A 22,254-nucleotide genomic window follows, 5' to 3' on the forward strand; every position below is an offset into this window, starting at 1 on the left:
GAGGGCACTTGCATGTTATGGCTGTCGCTTCATCATCACCATTTTAACGTTTTATTTGTGATATGCACTGCAAAAAAAGAAAAGTTGGATGAACTCAAAATTTCAAGGCAACAAACTTCGATAAAATTTTAAGTTGGACAATTAAACTAAATATTTTACGTTTTGTTTTTGAGTTTGCTCAACTCTGAATTCAGATTTTTGTCAAACTTATAACTAAGTACTAACTTATAATTTTACATTGTAATAACTTTTAATCCTTACTTATGCTAACTTCTGCAATGTGCTGAATTGGCACGATCGTAACGTAACGTAATGTTGCGACCACAATGTTGAGTTAGCATTGATACGCTAATGGCTACTCTTGTAGCTGTAACAAGCAGCGCCGCTAGCATCAGTTAGCCGCTAGCATCAGTTAACCGCTAGCTTTCACTAATGACCAAATTTCACAACAAAGAAATAAGCGTTAGCAGAACTATTGTCCCTTGTTGTGAACCCCAACTTAAAGATATAAGTAACAACAACTCACCAACTTGTTTTTGAGCAGACAACTGGCTTCCTTTGTTGTGCTAACTTACATTATTGCCCTAAATGTCAATAATTTATATTTCCAAGTTTTACCAACTTAAATCACTGTTTTAGGCCAAAAAATACAAGTTGGTTCTTTTGCAGTGTGACTTGTTTTTAAATCGGAAACTCTAATCACTGAAGCACTTTTTTAATGTGTCTACATGTAATGTATGTAATGTATCTGAGTACTCTATCCTAACTGTAGCGTCCCCTAGTGGTAGGCAGACCCGAGGTCATGGTTAGAAAATGGGGTATAATATCAGGCAGTGATGAAAAGTAACTAAGTACACCCGCTTACTCAAATACTGTACTTAAGTACAATTTTGAGGTACTTCTACTTATTACATTACGTATTTACATTTTATGTAACTTAATACTTCACAACATTTTGAGGCAAATATTGTACTTTTTACTCCACTACATTTATCTGACAGCTTAAGTTACTATTTGGGTCGAGATTTAACATAAAAACATGATCAATTAAAAAGGATTAGACAGTTTTAAAAAAATTTGATCCCATTACAGTTCATTAAGTAGTTAAATAAGCTCTACCTTAAGGAAATTAAAACGCTGCTTACCTAAATGTACCTGAAATGTAGCTAAATGTAGTGGAGTAAAAAGTTCAATATTTGCCTCAAAATGTAGTGGAGTAGAAGTACAAAGTTACATAAAAACGAGATACTCAAGTAAAGTACAAATACCTCAAAATTGTTCTTTTTTTTTTTTACATTTTTTTATTTTTATTTTGTGAGAGCATTATCATACAGTGCCTACTTTCAGACAATATACAATAGTATTTCTGCCACTCACAAACAAGGTTTTTTTGTTTACAAAACAAGAAAGAATCCTAAAAATTGTTCTTAAGTACAGTACTTGAGTAAATGTACTTAGTTCCATTTCACCACTGCATATATGAGACTCTTGTATCTGTCTTTAAGAGGCAGGGGACGGGTCCCTGGAGTGTTTAGCTCCATCCTAGTGGAGATTACTTGCTCGTCACAGAAGAGGGACCAACGGATGCCATGCAGAGATGGCTGTGGGGTCTGCTCGATAGACAATGTGGCCTGTTAGCTCCACGGCTAAGTTGTTAATCTTTGGTGTACTATCCATTACTATTTCAGCTGACATATCTGCAACACAATACACCAGGCATGTCCAAACTATTCTATAAAGGGCCATGTGGCTGCAGGTTTTCCTTCCAACCAAGCAGAAGCACAACAGGCCCGAGTCATTTAATCATCTGATCTCAGGGTTCAAAGAGCGGATCAGTCGAATCAGGTGTGATCTTGATTTGTTGGAACAAAAATCTGCAGCAGCATGGCTCTTTATGGAATAGTTTGGACATGCGTGCAATACAATGACATCAAAACTGTTTCTTTTGATAATGTTAGTTCATTTTTAAAAATGTTTTTAAGCTAAAATTCTGTCCAAATCTTACACATTGTATCTTCAGAAGTCAGAAATCAGCTTGTGGACAATCTTTGGTCCATCTCTACTTGCAATACAGCAGCAACAAGGTAGCTTTTTAGACAGTCACAAGGGCTGAAACAGAATAATTGTAGAGTCCATTGCCCTCAAGAGTCACAGTTTGCTTTGCTGGCCTTTCTGCCGTCTCCCTGAATTTTGAAGAACATCCATCATGGCCATGTAGAGATACAATTTAGGAAAAAGACTACTGTGACACTGCCCAGCATAATTAAAGGAAACGTCTTTCACAATCCCTGATAGTTTGCACTCACTGATGCTCTGCCTGGGATGATGGTAATAGGGGGGGATGGTTTACTCTGCTCAAAGTGTCTGAGATGTTTAGAAACACCACACTCCTGAGTGTGGTCTGTACAATAGCAGAAAGGCTGTGGAGCTATTCAGCACTGTTGAAGGAATGTGTGGAAGCCCACAAGGAATCCTTTCGTTCCAGGGTTTCTCCAAACACACAAGTCTCACACTGAAGATTAACTCTATGTGTCAACAGTAATGGAATCTCTCTTTTCTGTCTCTGCAAATACTAAAGCCTCAGAGGAAAATCTCCGTGCATCCCGGAGCCAGGGACAGCAATCCATGTCACCACTGTGAAAGATTTCTAAATGTTTACCCTGCCTGAATAAGCTCTCACAGAAAGTCCTCAGAAGAAGCTTCTCAGCAAGTCTGTGTATAATCTGTAAATCACCTGTGGTGTATAGTCTGGAAATCAGAAAAAAAAAAGCATCAGCAGCATCTCTAAGATAACCATTTACAGCATCACATAAATTACCATTACATGTTGCAGCTTTAAGGGGCAGTAAAATAAAATCTCATCAATGAGTTGTGTGAGGACATATGAAGCAGAGCAGAGAGGAGGACAGGGAAGGGGAGGAGATTTAAATAACCAGCTTGTAAAAAGGTAGTGTGGGGGCAATTAGAGCCGGAGCTCAGAGCAGGATTGTCGGTGCAACCTCACACATGAAGCGGGTCATTTTGGACTGAATTGACTGCTTTTTCACTTTATGCACTGTCAAAACTAGCTGCAACTATTTAAGGCTGCAGAGTCTTTTAGCTGAATTCAAATGTGATTTTTAAAAAAACTTTTGTTTTGAATATTGTTTTATTGCCACGGCACCTCCAGTTCGCCTCTGGGGGCTTTTATTCATCAGTAAGCACAATCCACTTGATCAGGTTACACGCGGCAGCGGAGCTACGTGACTGCACTCATTCTCTGCAAGCCGGCAGCGGATGAGTTGGAAATTCCCGGTCAGCATTTTCTTTTTTTCTTTTTCTCTGGTGGTTTGGCACTTTTGTGGGATTGTTTTATTGTGTGCACCGGGAGCCATTGACCCCTCTCCACTCGCAGACATCGCGAAATGAAACTCGGTCTTGTCATCCAGACTGCGGTGGTGCTTTATCTGCTGCTCTCACCTGCACAGGTAAGTTACATGTACTGGAACTTTATGCTCAGCAAGAAGAGAGGGAGATGTTTTGAACTGTTTTAACTCAAAAGTTGACTCATCACACAAAGATGTTAAGACTCACAGTTATATTAGTTGGCTCTACTGTGAAAATTCCGATACACAGTCTTACTTTTGATTTAAAAAATATGAAATAAGCAAGAAGAGAAGGGGATGTTTTAACTGGTTTAACTCCAAAGTAGACTCATCACACAAAGATGTTAAGACTCAGTTATATTAGTTGGCTCTACTGTGAAAATTCCGATACAAAGTCATAATTTTGATTAAAAAAATATGAAATAAGCAAGAAGAGAAGGGGATGTTTTAACTGTTTTAACTCCAAAGTAGTCTCATCACAGGAAGATGTTCAGACTCATAGTTAGATAAGTTGGCTCTACTGTTATAATTCGGCCACAAAGTCATAATTCTGATGAAATATGAAATAATACGTCTGTAGTTATATTTGTTTATGTCTGATATCAGTCCAAAATGGCTGAGTCAGCGAAGGGCCGTGTTTATGTAGTGATAATAAGCCATCGTGCTTTGACACTTTAATACTTTGAGTGAGCTATTCTGCTCAGTTCATTCATAAGATGCGTGAACGTGACAAACTGCATCACTCCGCCTGCACCACATGATGTAAAGTGACTCATTGTTATATCCAGCCAGGCTCACTAAGCTTATAATTACAGCCACATCATACTTTTTCACAGACAAGTGTTAGTCATTTCTCTTTTTTTATTCCAGTGTAGATTTCCATCGAGGAAAGGAAGCAGTTCCTAATATTAGCAGTCTTCACTAAATATTTGAATGGTATTACCTTCAGTTTTTAAACAGATCCTAGTGACTTGGCAAGCCGCATAGTCTCACAGACTGAAAGTGTTGGCAGTGTGTCGGGTAAAACTAGCAAAAAAGTCTCCTCTTCTTTTCATCTGCACCTGCAGCTTTTCCTTCCTGTCTTGTTTCATCTCAGCATATCATCATGTTTGATGGGTACGTGCCATGCAAATAATCAGGATGATGAAGATGTGTGCAAAGAAAAATGTACTGGAAGTTAATTTCAGGCCAGTCATATCGTTGTCAGACTGGCAGGGGAATTACTGTAGTACAAAGATGTTCTGTTCTCTGTTGCCTGGCATTGCCTTTAAGTCTTAAAATGAGAATGTGCCAGAACAGGACAGAGCTGAAACTGGAGTGAGAACTCATTCAAAGGCCTGTGTTTAAATACTTGTAAGAGGATGTGCCATCGGACAGCGGGACTTGTGCCAAATAACGCTCTGGCTCTTGAGGCCATTCAGTTTCTGATTTCCTCCCAGGGTGGCAGAGGGCTCTCATGTTTAATGCAAAATCAGGCTATTGTTGCGTCCATTCAGTGCCGCTGTCACACTTCATACACTGCTGCTGCCTGTTGAGCTAAGTAACACTGTTTTAGTTTCCCTTTTTGCAAGGCTGCAGTCTACATTTAGACGAATTACACTCATGCACAGTCCGGCTCTCAAGGTTGGAAAAAGCTCCACCAGATTCTCTAGCCAGAGACTTTGCAGCTGTTGCTGAGTTGAGAGTGAGTGGGAGAGGCATGGGATCACCACATCTCCACTAATCCTCATAATCAGCTCATGGCCTGCTTAGTCAAAATAAGAGTGACAAAATCCAGGGCCCTTAACATGAAGCAGGTTAAATGGCCCCCCACTGACCAAAAGACTGACAGGAAATGTAAACCATTCAGTTCTGAGGTTCAACAACCTGGAAAGATTGCTCTACTTTCCTGCTTTGGTGCAAAGATGCACATAAGGATTAAATAAATATTTCACATTTTTAGCATACAACTCATGCTAGCAGCTCTTCAAGACTATTGGTAGGTGTCTGTCCTGCCAGCTCCCACAGTTAACTGTCTGGCGTACAAAAGTGGAAAAAGCAAACATTGGGCCGTGCGGTTTGGCAATTTCTGAATGTCTCTCTTTGGGATTCTTGACCCATAAATATAAGCCACTAATTGATAATGAGGATTTCTCATTACTGTCGCAGCTGGAGCTGCAGTCAGCAGCCTCGTGACTCATGCAGTCATTCATGTCCACTAAGAACGCCAGAGCGGCCAAGAGAGAGGGTGGGGTTAACTTCATGTGCTTAATAATTCTGCTTTACTACCAGGGATTTACAGCATAGCTCTGAGTGAGAGTGTGTGTGTGTGTGTGTGTGTGTGTGTGTGAGAGAGAGAGAGAGAGAGAGAGACAATAGGTCACTCTTAAATGTGTTTGTCGTAGCCAACGCATGCTGTTTTGTGTCTCATATCTTCATATTGACTTGAAGTTGTAAGAATGACATCAGAAACCATTTTTGGCTTGTGAGCTGTTAGATCTGAGGTGTCAAACTCATTTTTGTCCATGAGCCACTCAAGTTGGCAGGCCCAGTTAAACCATTGCATAATAACCTATAAATAACTGCAAATACCTCCAAATTTGTACCTTTCTTTCAGTGTGAAGATAGACAGTGCAAGTATATTGTGAGTATCACAGTGGATCTACAGAGGCACAAAACATTTAACCATGTGTATTTTGTTGGAACTGACCATCAATTTTACTTGTTTATGATACTAAGTTCAACTAACTTATGAAGTTATTGGTTTAATTTTCTATATATTTCCACTCCAAACCACATCAACTAGAGTGGAAGCTAATGAGGAAGAAGGTTAAGTTTACAAAGCCTTACAAACACTTACATATCAACAGTTGCTGCTTTATTGAAAATATTCTGCACAATGTTCAATATCTTTAGTCGTGTATACAATAAGTGTCGAACTGTATTCAAAAAGCCACTGAAGCAGCATTATATACTACAGGGTTACTCCCTCTGGACAAATAGGAGTTGTAATTAAATTAACTGGCATTATGACAATGTAAAGTACAAGCATGGGCATGATTACATTTGAGGGAACTATTAGAGCTAATTATGTTAATTATCGATTGAAAGTACAGCAGCCATTGGGCGTTAGTTAGTTGCATAAGAAACATTATTGCATTGTGATTTTTCAGCAAGCAGCATCAAAACTGCAGATAGAATTACCCAGTTCATGTGTGTTTTCTGTCAAATCTAATGCATTCTCTTCAAACTATGCTGGTCCTGTAGAGGGGGGAAGCACCTGGGTTTCCCTTTGGAACAATGGTGGCCTCTTGGTCACTGAGTTACCAACACTGTCCACACACTGTGTTATTTTTTTGTTCCTCGACACTTCATTCTCCTGTTTAGTATATTATTGGCACTTCCTGTGCATTTAAATCACATACTGCATCTGTACATTGTGTATGATTTTGCCAACACTTTTAGTCTCTGCATGCACTCTGCAGTTTTGGCTGAAATTGGTGGTACCTGTTGGCTCCTGCCAATTCGACATCTTTCCACGCCTTATAAAATGACAAGGTCTGTTAACAACTCATTGTTTGTTATTGTCATAGTGATGAATGCCGATAAAGTCTTGCATCAACACAACCAAAACTGACTGAGGTGAGTCAGTGTTTTCTTTATTAAGTAAATCAGTGAAGGATGAAAAACCTCTTTGGTATGAGATTATGAAAATGTCTGTTTCAACACAGCATATTTCTTGGGAAAAAAATCAAAACCTGATACAGGAAAAACTTCTTGCTTAATAACTGTTCCAGACAGACTCATCATTTCAGCAGGGAAGCATGTTCCTGAGTGTGTGTGTGTGTGTGTGTGTGTGTGTGTGTGTGTGTGTGTGTGTGTGTGTGTGTGTGAGGACATTACACAGGTGCTTCCTTAACGCCATCATCGGCAGCAAAACAACACTTGAGCCTGACCATCTGCATCTGCACACGTGTCTGTATTTGTGTTCATGGTGTTTTTCTTATTCCTGTTCATATCTATATCCAAGCGTAGATGGCATGACGTCACATTTCCAGCAGTTACAATAGAGTTTCATCAGCAAAAGATTTCCTACAACATCAACAGTAAACATCAGCTGTACTTTTCAGGTTCTCAGAGTTAAAGAGCGACAGTTTTGGCCAGGATGCAGCTCAGTAATCTCAAATCAAACATTAAAAAGTATTCCCGTCTCTCTGAGGCTCCCTTCAGATGTCTGCATGCTGGTCCCCGCAGTGGCGGTGACCTGCTCACTGATAGGGCTCTTATTTGCGTTGTTGTGGTATTTCTCTCCAGTTGTAATGTCCCGGCCCAAGGGAGGGTTGCAATCGCAATCAGGAAATATGGATTTCTCCTTCCTCTTGTGGAGGAGGAGGAGCGGTGGTGCTCGGGGCAGCCGTCTACTCAGCAAGCTTTAATCTCCCATCTGGATGTAATTTACTGTGGTTTACACAGGGAGAACAGCGTTTACTGTAATAGAGACCACAATTACCACCGGTCAGCCTTATCTCAAGACCTGCATCGTGTGTGTGTGTGTATGTTTGCGGATGGGGTGCACGGGTTATACAGTGGTTGTGTGTATTTGTGTGCGTCTTTAGGGGGACATTTGTGCATGTATTGTTGGACTTATACTGAGGAAATGGTGTTTATCTAAATCAACATTTATATAGACCTTTAGCTCTCCCCTGTCACTTGACCTTGTTTTAATGTTGTTGGGTTCTTTTGGTGTTGTATTTGTATTTCCAAAATTAGACCACTTCAAGAAAACATGGTTGCTTGTGATGTTTCTAAACTCACAGCAGAACAGAGAACGATTATATTAAAGGATATAATTATCTTGTTGCACTTTCCTTCTGAAAGGTAGATGGAAGAGATGGAAGCGTGGGTTCTCTCCTCGTCCTCCGGCTTCCTCCAACAGTCCAAAGACATGTGGCTTAGGTTTAATTGGTGACTTTAAAAATTGTCCGTAGGAGTGAATGAGAGCGTGAATGGTGTCTGTCTCCATGTAGACGGCTGTTGGCGGTTAAGGATAATGAATGAAAGTACATGTGAGTTACATAAAAAAACTTGACTTACAAAGCAGAAGTTACGTGAAAACGCAAGTTATGTTAAAATAAACGTGATTCTCAAAAGGTGAGCCACTTAAGTTACTTAAATAACGTAAGTTACGTTAAAATAATTTACTTTTGTTTTTACACGAACCCTGTTCTCCTGGGTGAAATTCTGCCTTTTGTTCCACCCATCCACCTCCTGTCCCTTTAAACTCTGCATCGATGTGAATCATTTCTACTACGACAGCAAGATGGCGACATGGAGAGTCTAAAACATAAATAAGAGTCATATTTTGCTGCCTGTACAACCGCCCTATATTTAAATTTTTTAGTGGAGACCAGTCCGGGTATAACACACAAAAAATGGTGCCTAATTTTTTGTGAAGAATCATCCGAGCCTTTGTATGAGAATAGGTTGAAATACAACACTTAAGTTAGAGGCGCTGGATGTTGTTACCGGCTCTTTCCAGCTTCATATATAAAGGGAGGTATCCATGGTCTCATCAACTTTTAGCAGGAATGCTGAGCATGTTTCCCCAATCTATAATATCTAAATATTTTGTGTTTCCTTTCAGTTCAGAATTTATTTTTAGGCTTTTGGGTTCATGTTAAAATCCTACATTAACAGATTTGTTTATTTATTCTACTTTGTGGCTTTAAATCTTTATAACGCACAAACTGAAAGTGTGTCCATCTCTGGAATATCTCTGTGTTTCAAAGCTTCCATTCACTCAGATAACTTGAGAAAGTGTTGTGGCACACGCTCTGCTGAAGTTTGTTGGTGTTTTGGCTGCTCTCTGATCACAAGCCCTAACCTGACCACCCTAGAGACCCAGCTGGAGACTGTCAGACCTGTAATGGCACTGCTGTCATTGTAGTGCACCCACTCCGTGTATACACAACAGAACCTGCTTTCTTTTGTAGTGGTGGAGAGAATAGATACAGTGACCTGCAGGCTCGTGAGAGGCCTGAGAATTAATGTCGCGGTCATGGTGCTGATGATGTGGAATCTGGTCCTCGATAAAGGATGGATGAGGACGCTCAGTGAGGCAGGGAGCTAGCTGTGTTTCTCACTCGTCTAGCCGTCTCTGTGTTTGTGTTCCCTCGTTCTGCTTTAATGCTCTTTGTCTTGTGTGGTCTCAAGTTCAGAGTCGAGCTTCAGTCAGGCCAAAACCAGGACACAGTTCCTGCTGGCCTATATGCTTTCAGTGAGATGCAGGTGCTTTACTGGTCTGGATTACAGCTGGGAGGTTTGCCAGTTTTGCATTTTTTAACTCAACTTCTCCTCTGCATGCATCCCCCTAAATCACTAGTTCAGACTCTGAGTAGATTTAGTTGACAGAGATTATCAAACCACAAGCCTGCATCTCTTCTGTGCTTGTTTATCCACACTGTCACCCTCACCGAATAAGGTTAAATTTGAAAGTAGACCCTTTTGGAAAGCAATGTAAATAATGGCTTGATGCCCAATCTAGCAGAGGTCATTATTTACTAGAGTCAAGAAAGACTGAAGAGGGATTTTCCAAAAACTAAGTCCATTAAACCAAGTACACAGAGTAGCACTCCTGATTATCTTAAAAGGGACAGTTCACCCCAAAACAGAAAAAAACTTTTCCTTTCCTGTCAGGCTATTTTTCCAATCTATATTGTTTTAAGTGTGAGTGTTGAACACATGAGCTGCAGATATTTTTCTCACACACACAATGGAACTAGATGGCACTTCTACTTCTCGCACTGTATGCAAAGCACCAAAAATGAATTATTAAAAACTCAACAGCAATGTCTCTTTCCCGAAATCATGACCTGGTTACTTAAGATAATCCACAAGCCTTGTTGTGAGCAGTTTAATGTAGGAACTATGTCCTCTATACCAAACTACATTACACCTGTATCACCATAGAAATCAAAATGTGAATCCTTCTCATCTCAATGCTCAGCCGCTGGACTCAGATTAGAAGTGATCCGAGTGAGATCTGTTGTAGTTTGTCAAAGAACTAAGGACTAAAGATTACATTATAACATTATAACTCACTGACTCTGAAGTTTCTTTCTTATATTACTCAGGATAATATTTGTTTGACATTTGTTGTGATAAAAACATCTTAATGGTTTTATCATTTATCCTAGACTAATAAGGAATTAAAAACTTTTTCAAGCTCTTCTTCAAAATACCAAATATGGGGAAGTTCTTGTGAAAGCTGCTTTTCAGCAGAAATGTGCCAACTGTGAAACAACTGCAGGACAGACACTGTTGATTTTAGGAAAGAGGTTTCACTCAGTTTTGAACAGAATACTGTAAACATTTTGGCATTCATATCTAACAAAAATGAGCATGTTTTAACAGTGGATACATAAACATGTAAAACAATTTATTTTCGCCTGCAAAAAGCATTACATTTTGCACTTGTGCATGTATTACTCTGTATTATTTCCCTGGATTCAAAGTACCGTGAAATGAAAAGTAAGACATTCCTTGACCACCTTGTGTATCCACCATAAGAGCTACGAGATGAAACAATAGCAAAAATTAGCATTAGCAACTTAGCAAATAAACACTTTTACAATAGTCAAGACAACAAAAAAAGCCACAAATATACATGACAGAAGAAAATAAACTCCAACAAACCTTGTGCTCCTGTCAGTCAGGCACTATAGAAGCCTTTTTGATACTTTATATCAACTTTATATGAATTACAACGCACTGGTTATTATTTACCGTTCGTTCCACTTTTTAATTTCCCGTCACTACCTTTTAAAATAAAAGCAACCGTTTAACACTGGACGGCACCTTTTCAAAATAAAAGCATCACAACATTGTAAAATTAAACAAACATTAAAAAACAAGCTATATAATGCAAATACACCATGAAACCTTACAAAAGATCATTAACACTTCATGATTATTGTGCTGACTTGGAAAAAAAACATCCTAACTTGTCACTGATTTGCAATCCAAAGAAGAAGAGAAACTGATGACTTAATCATCAACATTTTCCAGTTCAGTCACACAGGAAAAATTTTCCCTTTTTTTCTATTTAGGATAAACTGTCATAGAAACCAATCTCCATTTGATTTTCATAACTTTACTTCATGGGTAAGTCGTCTCTGTTTCTCTTTATGAAACACACTGTGGAATAAGCTGGCTTGTATCCAGATCTTTTTGGCTAGTGGCCATAGTACCTGCTGTGGAACAGCCCATCACCGCCTCCTCCCCAGCTTGACCCTCAAAGTTGAGAAATCTTTTATGACCATTATGCTGGGTCCCCATCATGTTTTGCTTTTGCTCCCTACGCATGCTGCCCTTCCTCTGACAGATGGAGTTAAGCAAAGAGGTTAAAGATGACGCAGTTCAGCTGTGTGGGAGTGGAGAGTAATGAGTCCCGGAGCCTCAGTGGCCCGACAGCAGGAGCCAGGGGACACAACAGGTCCTCTGATCTGACCCAGAGGACGGAGCGGACTCTCAGCCAGCAGCTTACAAACTTTCACTGGGGACTTCAAAAACATAGAGGGACTAGCTTTTAAAGCGTCTTCGCTGTCAAGCACGTCAATGCTTAAATGCCACGGTTTGATTACTAACTGCTGATGCTTTAATCTAACCTCTCTGACTCACAGCATACACTTGTGCTTGGCAAAAGGTCTCTGAGAAGCAGATGCAAGAGCTGAAAACAACTTGTACTACTATGGGAGACCAGAGACCAGAGGAGCATGACCCTGGTTACATATGCACCATGTTGATTATCTAATGAGAACGACTTCTCCACAGTTCTCTAGCACAAGGCTGGTACTGAAATTATCAAAAGATGAATCAGTGACAATCTAGATATGCAATATTACCTTAATATTACATATTATGAATTTGAAACCATCTATATAACTAATAGATATCACCATGAAGCTGTCATAGCTGACTACTTACAAGTTTTATGAAATGTTTAAATATTTAAACAAGGCATTATCTAACCAGAATAAGAAGACTTTCTTTGTGCCCAAAGGGGCAATTCATTTGCAGCTTTCCCAGTCCGTACATCCATACAACAGACGATCAATATATTATAAACATTATTAGGGCATGGCCAGTGGTGGAAGAAGTATTCAGATCCCTTACTTAAGTAAAAGTACTAATACCACACTGTGAAATTACTCTACTACAAGTAAAAGTCCTGCATTCAAAACTTAAGTAAAAGTACAAAAGTATCAGCATCAAAATGTACTTAAAGTATCAAAAGTAAATGTACTCCCTATGCAGAATGGACCCACTCAGATTGTTTAATATATTCTAAATATATTATAACATTATTTGTATTGATGCATTTATGTAAGCAGTGCTTTAATTTTGTAAAGACAAGGCTCATTTAATGAATTAATATACGGTTATAAGATTTAATTTAAAAAATAAATTTCGACCTGTGAAGTAACTAAAGCTGTCAGCTAAATGTATTGGAGTAAAATGTCCAATATTTGCCTAAAAGTGTAGTGGAGTAGAAGTATAAAGTTACATATAATGGAAATACTCAAGTAAAGTGCAAAACTTAAAATGAAACTTAATAAAGTACTTGAGTAAATGTACTAACAGTAACTAACTTTTAATGACTTCAGGAGAGAGCTACAGGTGGAACTATGCAAATGTTATGACAAAGTACATTGTCCCAGTTTTATGCATACTTCATGTAAAAGTACATACTTTGTAGAGCAGCTGCAGTATGTACTGAAAGTAAAAATAATGCATTTTGGATGCAGCAGTAATTTTCATTAGACTGTGCAGGAAATCAAACCCTGTAAAACTGAGCAAAGTGGAGATATTTTTCCTTCTGCGTAATGGTAAAAAGGGATTTATTTCTTTTATGTTGTAATTCATAGTTAAGACCAGAATAAAGCTTTTTATGCAGTTTCACACATGTATTTCCCTAATCCCTGATGTTGTACGTGCAGTTTAGAGCACACATAGTAGAGGTATTCCATTTAAGCCAAGTGAAGTGAAGTGAATTTGATTTCTTTAGCCCTAAATCATCGTCGTCTCAAAGCACCCAAAATATGAAAACAATAAATGAAAATGACACACCGCAATGTTAAAGTAAAAACTCCCTGAAAAGGGTCATCAGGGAGTGAAGTAAGAGAAACCTTGAGAGGAGTATACAAGCAGTCCTGGTTGTGGGTTGTGGGATTTATTAGACAGGTTTCTGTATGTATTGATGCAAAGTGGTACTACCTTCCCAGCAGAGTTGAATTACCTCCCATTCACCATTAATCACGCAGTATTACTGTAAGTGCACAAGGAAGAAAGGATGTCTACGTGAGGATCTTCATGCAGCCCTTTCATAATCTGGCAGCTTCTCGTGGGCAGCTCCCTCCTCTGTTCTCAACCACAGGAGGTGCCAAAGATGCCTCCTCGCCATGTCGAGGCTTAACCCATGACCAGGGTCAGAAAATCCTCCCCACCTCACCACATTCTGAACGGCCACTGAGCAGCCAGAGCCAAGAAGTCCTTGTGATGTGGAGCAGCAATAGAAAAGAAGAGAGAGTGCAGATCATATGCCAATTAACACTGAAAAAAGGATTTATTTTATAAGCCTGGCATTGCAAGAGAGGATGAAAAAAAATAATCAATGCCCCCAGAGAGTGGAAGTGACTTTTAACAATAACTTAAACTGAACTGTGACTTTCCCATGCTGTGAATGAAGCAGATTCTGCTAGCAGAGCTTACATCCTATGGTGCTGTTGTAAAGCCGACACAGTTCAATGAACTCCGCTCTATAGAGGAGCTCTTCTGTCGGAGGGACAGCTGTACATTTTGGCCACTTTGAAGAGAAAAAAAGGGAGATGCCTGAACAGATCCCCTAACACAGGGAGTACTGAACCTAAGTGGCTGACTGGAAGCTCTTGTGCATCTATTCATATGATGCCTGTCGTACAGTACGTGCTGTTGCAGAGACACATCTGTCCCAAATATAAAGCCTTCCCTGCCACTTATCTCAGTGACAGTTTTACAAGAACCTCTGAAATTTTTGTGTGAGTGTGAATGCATCATCATCATCAAAGCAGGACATTCCTCTTTAATCACATTGTTTGGGGAAAAAAGAGTCTAGCACTGTGCTGATGACAGATGCTATCCTCACCCTCCAACTAATTTTGGTCAATAACAGGAAGTAGATGCATTTTAGCAACAGATGGAATAAAAAGCAACAGTCTTTTTGGCATCATTTTTGGGAATGTCCTTGTCTGTCTGTGTGCTATTATATAACAACTTAAGCTCCCAACACTTCCAGTTAATCTCACTTTCAGTGTGTACACAGACAGTGTCACTGTATAAATGTCATCAGGGGTGTGTGTGTGTGTGTGTGTGTGTGTGTGTGTGTGTGTGTGTGTCTGAGAGAGAGAGAGAGAGAGAGAGAGAGAGAGAGAGAGAGAAACATAGTCACTCTTAGATGTGTTTTATTAAACGAGTGATGTCTAGTGTGTGTGTGTGTGACTGTTTGTCTGTCTGTCTGTCTGTCTGTCTGTCTGTCTGTCTGTCTGTCTGTCTGTCTGTTTTACAAAAAACCTGAAATGTAACACAAGGGATGAAAAGAGATTGCGGAAGCAGGTTGTCTGTCGCCGGTCCGGCTATTCTGCTCGAGGGTATTTTATCAAATGTAGTTTTCCCTTCCTGAAACGGAGTCAACTAGAGGTTTTGTGTTTTCCCAGGCGAATGAGAAATGCACTCTGTTTATCGTGGGATGATGGGAAAAAATCAAGACGGAGGGGGAAACCATCAATGGGAAAATAAATAAAAGAGATGAATCTTACACCACAGGAAACAGGTTTTGAACCTAAACAGTTGGGCACACAGAGGAACGTGATATATATGAGAGACTGGATCTGCTGCTTGTCAGAGAGACTTTTCCACTGCAGGGTGGAAAAAAAGGTGTGTGATCGTCTGCTCTGTGTCAATGCAGTTCCAGCTCTCACCACTAGGGAACAAAGAGTGTCTGATAATGGTGATACTGCATTCTGGTGCTCTCTTTATGTGCACGCAGTGGTGGAAAAAGTATTCAGATCCCGTACTACTACCACACTGAAGAATTACTCCACTACAAGTAAAAGTGCTGCATTCAAAACTTACTTAAGTAACAGCACAAGTATCAACATCAAAATGTACTTAAAGTATCAAAAGTAAGTATTCCTTATGCAGAATGGCCTCACTCAGATTGTTTTATATATTCCAAATATATTATTGGATTTTTTTTTTTTCATGCATTTCTGCAAGCAGCATTTTACTTGTTGTCAGGCTAATTTTAACTGCTTAACATAATGTTATCTGGTTGAATTTATAAACATGCACAATCATTTTAAACTGATCATATTTTTCATGTTAAATCTTAAACCTGTAAAGTAACTAAGAAGCTAAATGTAGCGGAATAAAAAGTGCAATATTTGCCACTAAAATGTAGTCAAGTAGAAGTATTGAGTTAAATACTGTATGTGAAAATATCAGTAAAGTACAAGTACCTCAAAAAAGTAACTTTCCACCACTGTGAACACCATATTATCTATGTTTGAAAGGTGTGTGTTAAAGGGAAATTTGGCACTTTTCTGTCCATTCAATGCATGTCATCCATTGAAGCAATAAATTCCTTAGTGCATGCTATTAGGGCAGAGAAAAATTAGTTTTCCTGCTCATGAAGCCATGTCAGCAGTGCCTACATGTACCATGATGCATTGCTTCTGACAGAGCCAGAACATAATGTGCCAGGGGTTATGAGCTGCAGGTAATAAAATAAAAACACAGAGGCTCTGTAGTCTGATAAAAGGCAACAAATCTTTATTACTTCCCACACTGTCAGCAGAATGATTCTGTTTCTCAGAGCAATCTGAGCTGCAGCCACAGCATCAGCTATCTAATAAACCTAATAAATATGTTGAAGATCCGAGTTAGCCTTGGAGTTAGCCCCTTCATGACATCCGACACTGCAATACAAGCAAGTAGAACAAAGAAGTTCTGTTTTGAGCCACATCTAGAGCTCAGCCACTGACTATAAATAAAGGGTGAGGTAGCCTGTAGTCCTTTCTTTCCTCCAGCTGAATGACTCCGCTGGATGCAGGAAGAACACATTTTTGCAGCAGAAGAAAGAACTCCACTTTCTTGGTCAAAAGTAGCCTGACTGCCCCCTGATTGGACAGTTACATAAAAAGTGCTTCATTTAAGATAAAGGCTCAACTGAAAACATTGAGTGTTCCAGACTTTATAGTCATAGCAAACCTGAATGAATAATCAACATTTTCTCTTTTTTTGCAGAGCCTTTCCCTTTCAAGCCCAAACAATACAACTGAAGGTAAGAACTGTGGCTTTTTTTAATCTCTGAAATGTTCTCTAAGTGTTGATGGTGTTCCTTTTCTAACACTTTATTTTAAAAAAAACAATAGTTGCAATAGAAAGTGGTTCCAATTATTTCATCACACCACACCTTCACAGATGCCAGCTCTTACAAAACACCTTTTAAGTGAGATTTATTCATTCTCCCTGTGTGTGTCATGCACTGTTGAGACATTTCAATAACTAAGCTACTGTGTCTTCAATAATTTGATCTGACTAGATATGAGCAGAACACGCCTGTACTGGCAGGGATTACTCTGCTCCTTGCTTTCTCCACTTATATCCTCCCTCACATCACTATAAATCAATGCTGCTACATAAGAGGAACAGATGTAGAGCATGCAGTCAGAAGACATTAGAACATACAGAAAAGGCCAAAGAAGCTGCAGACATACAATAAGTTCAAGGTGCTGCAGTGAACTCGCCCTTTGCGTTGTACAACATTATAGTTCATGGCCTGATCTCCCCACCGTAGATGCTTCCCCAGCCTGTCTGCTTTTATAAACAGCTGTTGTGGTGTCAGGCTCCATTGGGTGACCCCGGGGGTCACTGCTGTCCCAGAGGTGCCTTCAGGGCGGTTCAACTCCAGCTCCAGCCGGGTTCTGTTCATGGCCCTGTTTCCAATGTTTGTTTTCTCTTCCCTCTCTGTTTGTTCGGACGTAGTTGTCCCTGTTCCTCCCCCATAGACTGAGCAACTGGGACACTTTTACGCATATACTCCCACAGGAAAGCGTACTGTACATTACACAAACATTTTAATACTGCAAAATGAAAACAGGATACACACTGGCGTATTGCAACTGGTTTTATGTTTCTGTGTATAAGGTTACTGTTATTGTAATTACTCATAGTGTTTGTGTATGATCACTAACTTTTTCTGACAGGTCTAATTAAGCGTCACAAACTTAAATAGGGGTGTAGTGGTTAGCACTCTTGCCTCACAACAAGAGGGTCACCAGTTCGACTCCGGCCTGCAGCTCTTCTGTGTGGAGTTTGCATGTTCTCACCGGCTTCTCCAGCTTCCTCCCACAGTCCAAAAACATGCAGCGTAGGTTTAATTGGTGACTCTAAATTGTCCGTAGGTGTGTATGAGAGCATGAATAGTTGTCTGTCTCTATGTGTCAGCTCTGCAATAGTCTGGCGACCTGTCCAGGGTGTACCCCGCCCCCAATGTCAGTGAATGAATGAATAATAACTAAAATAGGCTGGATGCTGTTTTCACGTTGCATTGTGAATTTTAGATAGAAAGACACATAGGTGGACAGAAAATAATGTGTTGTCCTCTAAAATCATTCATTCATTCTCGTTAACCGCTTATCCGCACTCGGGTCGCGGGAGGCTGGAGCCGATCCCAGCTGACATTGGGCGAGAGGCGGGGTCACCCTGGACAGGTCTCCAGACTATCACAGGGCTGACACAGAGACAGACAACCACACTCTCATTCACTCCTACGGGCAATTTAGAGTCACCAATTAAACCTAAGCTGCATGTTTTTGGACTGTGGGAGGAAGCCGGAGTACCCGTTGAGAACCCAAGCTGACACAGGGAGAACGTGCAAACTCCACACAGAAGAGCCGCAGGCCGGAGTAAAACTGGCAACCCTCTTGTCTAACCACTACACCACTATGTTGCCCCCTCTAATATCAAGATTTATTAAAAGAAACACAATCTGACTTGTTTGTAACTGCAAAGTGGACCATGCTCAGCCTCCTACTCTTATCCATAGTGTTGATGTTCCAAGAAGTTTGGGGTCGCAGCTTCTGCCGGACCATTGAGAAGCTGGTGGAGGTGGTGCAGGAGTACCCGACAGAGGTGGAGCACATCTACAGCCCCGCCTGTGTGCCGCTGGTGCGATGTGCAGGCTGCTGTGGGGACGAAAACCTGGAGTGCCATCCCACCCAATCCACAAACGTCACCATGCAGGTAAGAGGGGCAGGGGCAATGTGCAATATAACAGTTACTTTTGTGTGATCCATTGCTGTATGTACTGGATATGCTTCTATTGGTAATCTTAACTGGTTTTGTCCCTCAGCTGTTGAAAATCAGGCCAGCAGAGTCGGTTCAAGAATATGTTGAGATGACGTTTGTCGAGCATCAGACATGTGAATGTAGGTAAGAAAACAGGTCATAATTTATGACATGAAATATTCATAAGTATGCAGATAAAAACCCTGTCTACCCAGAAAATGCATTCATAGTCTAAGAAGTGCCATTTGAGTGACATTTTTATGAAAACATTGGGGAAATGTTGAAATGTTTCTGCCAAGTTGCAAAAAGTTAACACTGAACAGAAAAAGACCTGATTTATAATATCATCCAGCAACTATATTTCCCACAAAATCTATTTGTATTTTGTATTATTCTAGGAGACAGGGTTGACAAATACTAACAATGACTATCAAATTATATTTGCACCTGGATGTTCTTTCTAATTTATTGATTTGTTCCTCAGAGTCAGGAAACCAATTGTGAAGGTTGAAAGGTAAGGACATGAATATATTGCTATACCATCAGTTTTTTCTGCAGAAGCCCTAAAAGACAAGTGAGAAAAACAAAACAGTTCTGGTGATCTAAATGGTTTTCTCTACTCTGTGTGCAACTTAAGACCAGGTGGGATAACAGGGTTTGTTTGTTTTATTGTCAGGATAATTTTTCCAAAGTGTTTGTTGTTGTAATACTTATTTTCGCCACAAGGGGCTGACGTGCACAACTACCTAGTGTTAAAAAAAAGGACAAAAGCATTCATGTTTTCTTTCAGGTGACTTTAAATTTCTCCATGCACTCTGAACACAAGGATTTGTGGACGAACAATTGGAGAAATGATCCTGAAAATAAACTTTTCTTCTTTTTTTTCACATGTTAGATAGAGTTATCAGCAGTGGAGAGAAAACTACTTAAAATGTGGCTCACCAAACTTTTTTCTCACTCTGGTTTTCGTAGATTGTTGACAAAGAAAAATAATAATTTTCCATCTCAGAGAATGGAGGCTTCATTGTTAATTGTGTTCCTTTTGTAGGAAAAGGCAAAGAGGAAGAGGAAGGAAGAGAAAGGACAGACAAAAAGCAAAAGACTGTGATAGGTGATGGCACAATCTTCTTGGTGAAAGATATTCATATACCCTCCAACTGTCAATAAACAGCATTAAATATCCATCCATTGTGTTTTTCAGGTGCCAGGACCCACGTAGGTAACTGCAGTGGTGACCCAACCCCCAGTTGCAGTGTGGCTCACTATTTATTTCCAACCCAATGACAGCATCCAGAGTCTCTTCCTCCCGCTCATCTATCATTACCGTGTGCGCAGCCAGAGACTCGGTTGTTTTGCTGACACGCCCTCCTGCTGATGGGCAGAGCGTCTTTTTTAATGACAAGCTTCAACCGGAAGTGTCTTTTGATTGGTGGAAACACTGCAGTTACACACCTGAAACAATGGACATCCCTGGGAGCCAGTGCAATGTAGAACCAAACAGACCAACGCCTTCTCTTTTACACCAGTTATTACTGTATCAGTTCTTGTAATTTGGTCATTTCTTTGGTATTTAAAAGTGGTTACACTTCTTTAAAATCTATATTTATTGATACAGCTAAATATATTTGGACTAGCAACCTTTGGAAAGTTTATTAACTTTTTATTTTTACATTTTTTAAGAAGGAGCCTTGACTGCTCACAGCAGCAGATGTTTGACTGTGACTGTGCAGCTGCTTTGTCCATGCAATAATGAAATGTCTCCCTCTGGTGTTTATGGAAACAGTGTTTAAAACTGCTGGATATTAAAGTATTGTTCTAGGTCAATGATAAAAATAAGGTCTGATATAGAACAGTGCTGTCAGTCATGATCAATCACTTCATCATCATGTTGCCTATCACTTATGGATCCAGGTGTGAAGTGTTTTACTGTAAAAAAAGAAACTGAAGACTTGTCCACAAAAAAGTGTGAATAAATGAAGATGTTATATTAGATTAGAGATTTAATCTATCTCTCTCTTATGTGGGAGGGGTGGATCACATCAGATTATTCCAAATCACAACAGGAAGTGTGCTGTTGGCTGCAGCAGGGACCAAGCTCAGTAGCAAACAGGCAGATCAATACCACAGTAATCAATACACTCAAGCAGTTCCCATTTGGTATTGATTCCTATAAAATAATATAAATTACAATAATTGCTCTCTTGTATTAGTGTGACAGCAAGTTTGTCACAAAATAATTTCTGTGATTTGTGCAGTCACACATTTTTGTCCATCCTGGTGCACCACAGGTGTCTTCCTTGGTCTGTTTTTGGAAACACCACAGTAAGGAAGGGATCAATTGAAGTAGTTATGTAAAATTATGTCCTTTTGTATTTTTTTATGTACTAGGTGACACAAAGAAAACCTCTATGAAAATGTACAAAGTAACATTTCTATTGTGTTAGTATTTTTATTTCATTTAAATATTTATTTTGTAATTAAATTGTTATGGTTGTCAGTTTGTCTTTTGTGGTTTGTTTTTATTTCATACAGACTATCTATGACTAATAATAATTTTGAATCATTGCTGTCATTGTCACAAAAAAAGGCTTTTACATTCTTAGAAATAGGGTACAGTAATAATTGTCTATCATACACAGTAGAAGTTTTAGAATAATATTATTTAGTCCAAATCCAGAGCCTGAGCAGCCACAAAAGCCTGGGCTGCAAACACTGGGGCTGATTTCGTGGCAACCTCTGTGTCCAGGATATTAAAACCCTCAGAGGGAGGTCCCATACTCAATCTACTCCACCTTTAAAACAAACACAGGCAGCTTTCCTTTTATAAGCCTCTACTAGGGGGTCTTTGATGATGTTATCAAGTGCCAAAAACAGGGTCTTAAAAAGTCCTAAAACATCTTAAATCCAATCATTTGAATTTAAGGCCTTAATATGTCTCTCAAAATTGCATAAAATGTGTTTAATACGATTTTGAAAGGTTTTTAAAAATGTATAAATTATACTTTTATTTAAAATAAATGCATAATCTTCAGACTGGCTTTTAAATATTTCAATTTTTGAGTTTTAAACAAATATTAGTTCACAATAGAGAGGCTTCTGGTGTTTTTAGTTAGGTTAAGCATTTTTTTATTCAAATGTGAAAGAGCTGTGAATAAATTCATATACTTTGCAAGTAATTCCGGCCTCCGATTTTCCTTCATGCCTTTTGTACTATTTTGCCAGTATGGATAATAATAATAATAATAATAATAATAATAATAATAATAATAATAATAATAATAATACATTATTAATATGTATTTATAGGCGTCTTTCTTATCACTCAAGGTCACCATACAGTGACAACAACAAAAAACAACAACTAATAAATAACAAATAATAATTGAACAATTAAGTAAACAGAATGGGGATGAATGGATGTGAAATGGATCTTAAAATGTATTCAATATGGTCTTTAAAAAGTCTTAGAAAGTCTTACATTTGACTCGTTGAAACCTGCAGAGACGCTGAAAAAAAAAATAAA

At 39.3% G+C, this 22,254-nt stretch overlaps 1 protein-coding gene across 1 annotated transcript; it reads left to right on the top strand.

Annotated features, from left to right (window-relative positions):
- The first annotated feature begins 3,000 nt into the window (after positions 1-3,000).
- Positions 3,001-21,228, top strand: pgfb (placental growth factor b). Its single transcript, XM_059353521.1, has 7 exons — positions 3,001-3,467; positions 16,686-16,722; positions 18,490-18,686; positions 18,796-18,875; positions 19,216-19,245; positions 19,780-19,842; positions 19,933-21,228. The coding sequence occupies exons 1-7, from the start codon at positions 3,405-3,407 to the stop codon at positions 19,952-19,954; spliced, it is 492 nt and encodes a 163-aa protein (XP_059209504.1). The 5' UTR covers positions 3,001-3,404; the 3' UTR covers positions 19,955-21,228.
- Positions 21,229-22,254: the final 1,026 nt, after the last annotated feature.

Source organism: Centropristis striata, chromosome 16 (assembly GCF_030273125.1).
Source record: "Centropristis striata isolate RG_2023a ecotype Rhode Island chromosome 16, C.striata_1.0, whole genome shotgun sequence".
Taxonomy (NCBI): Eukaryota; Metazoa; Chordata; class Actinopteri; order Perciformes; family Serranidae; genus Centropristis; species Centropristis striata.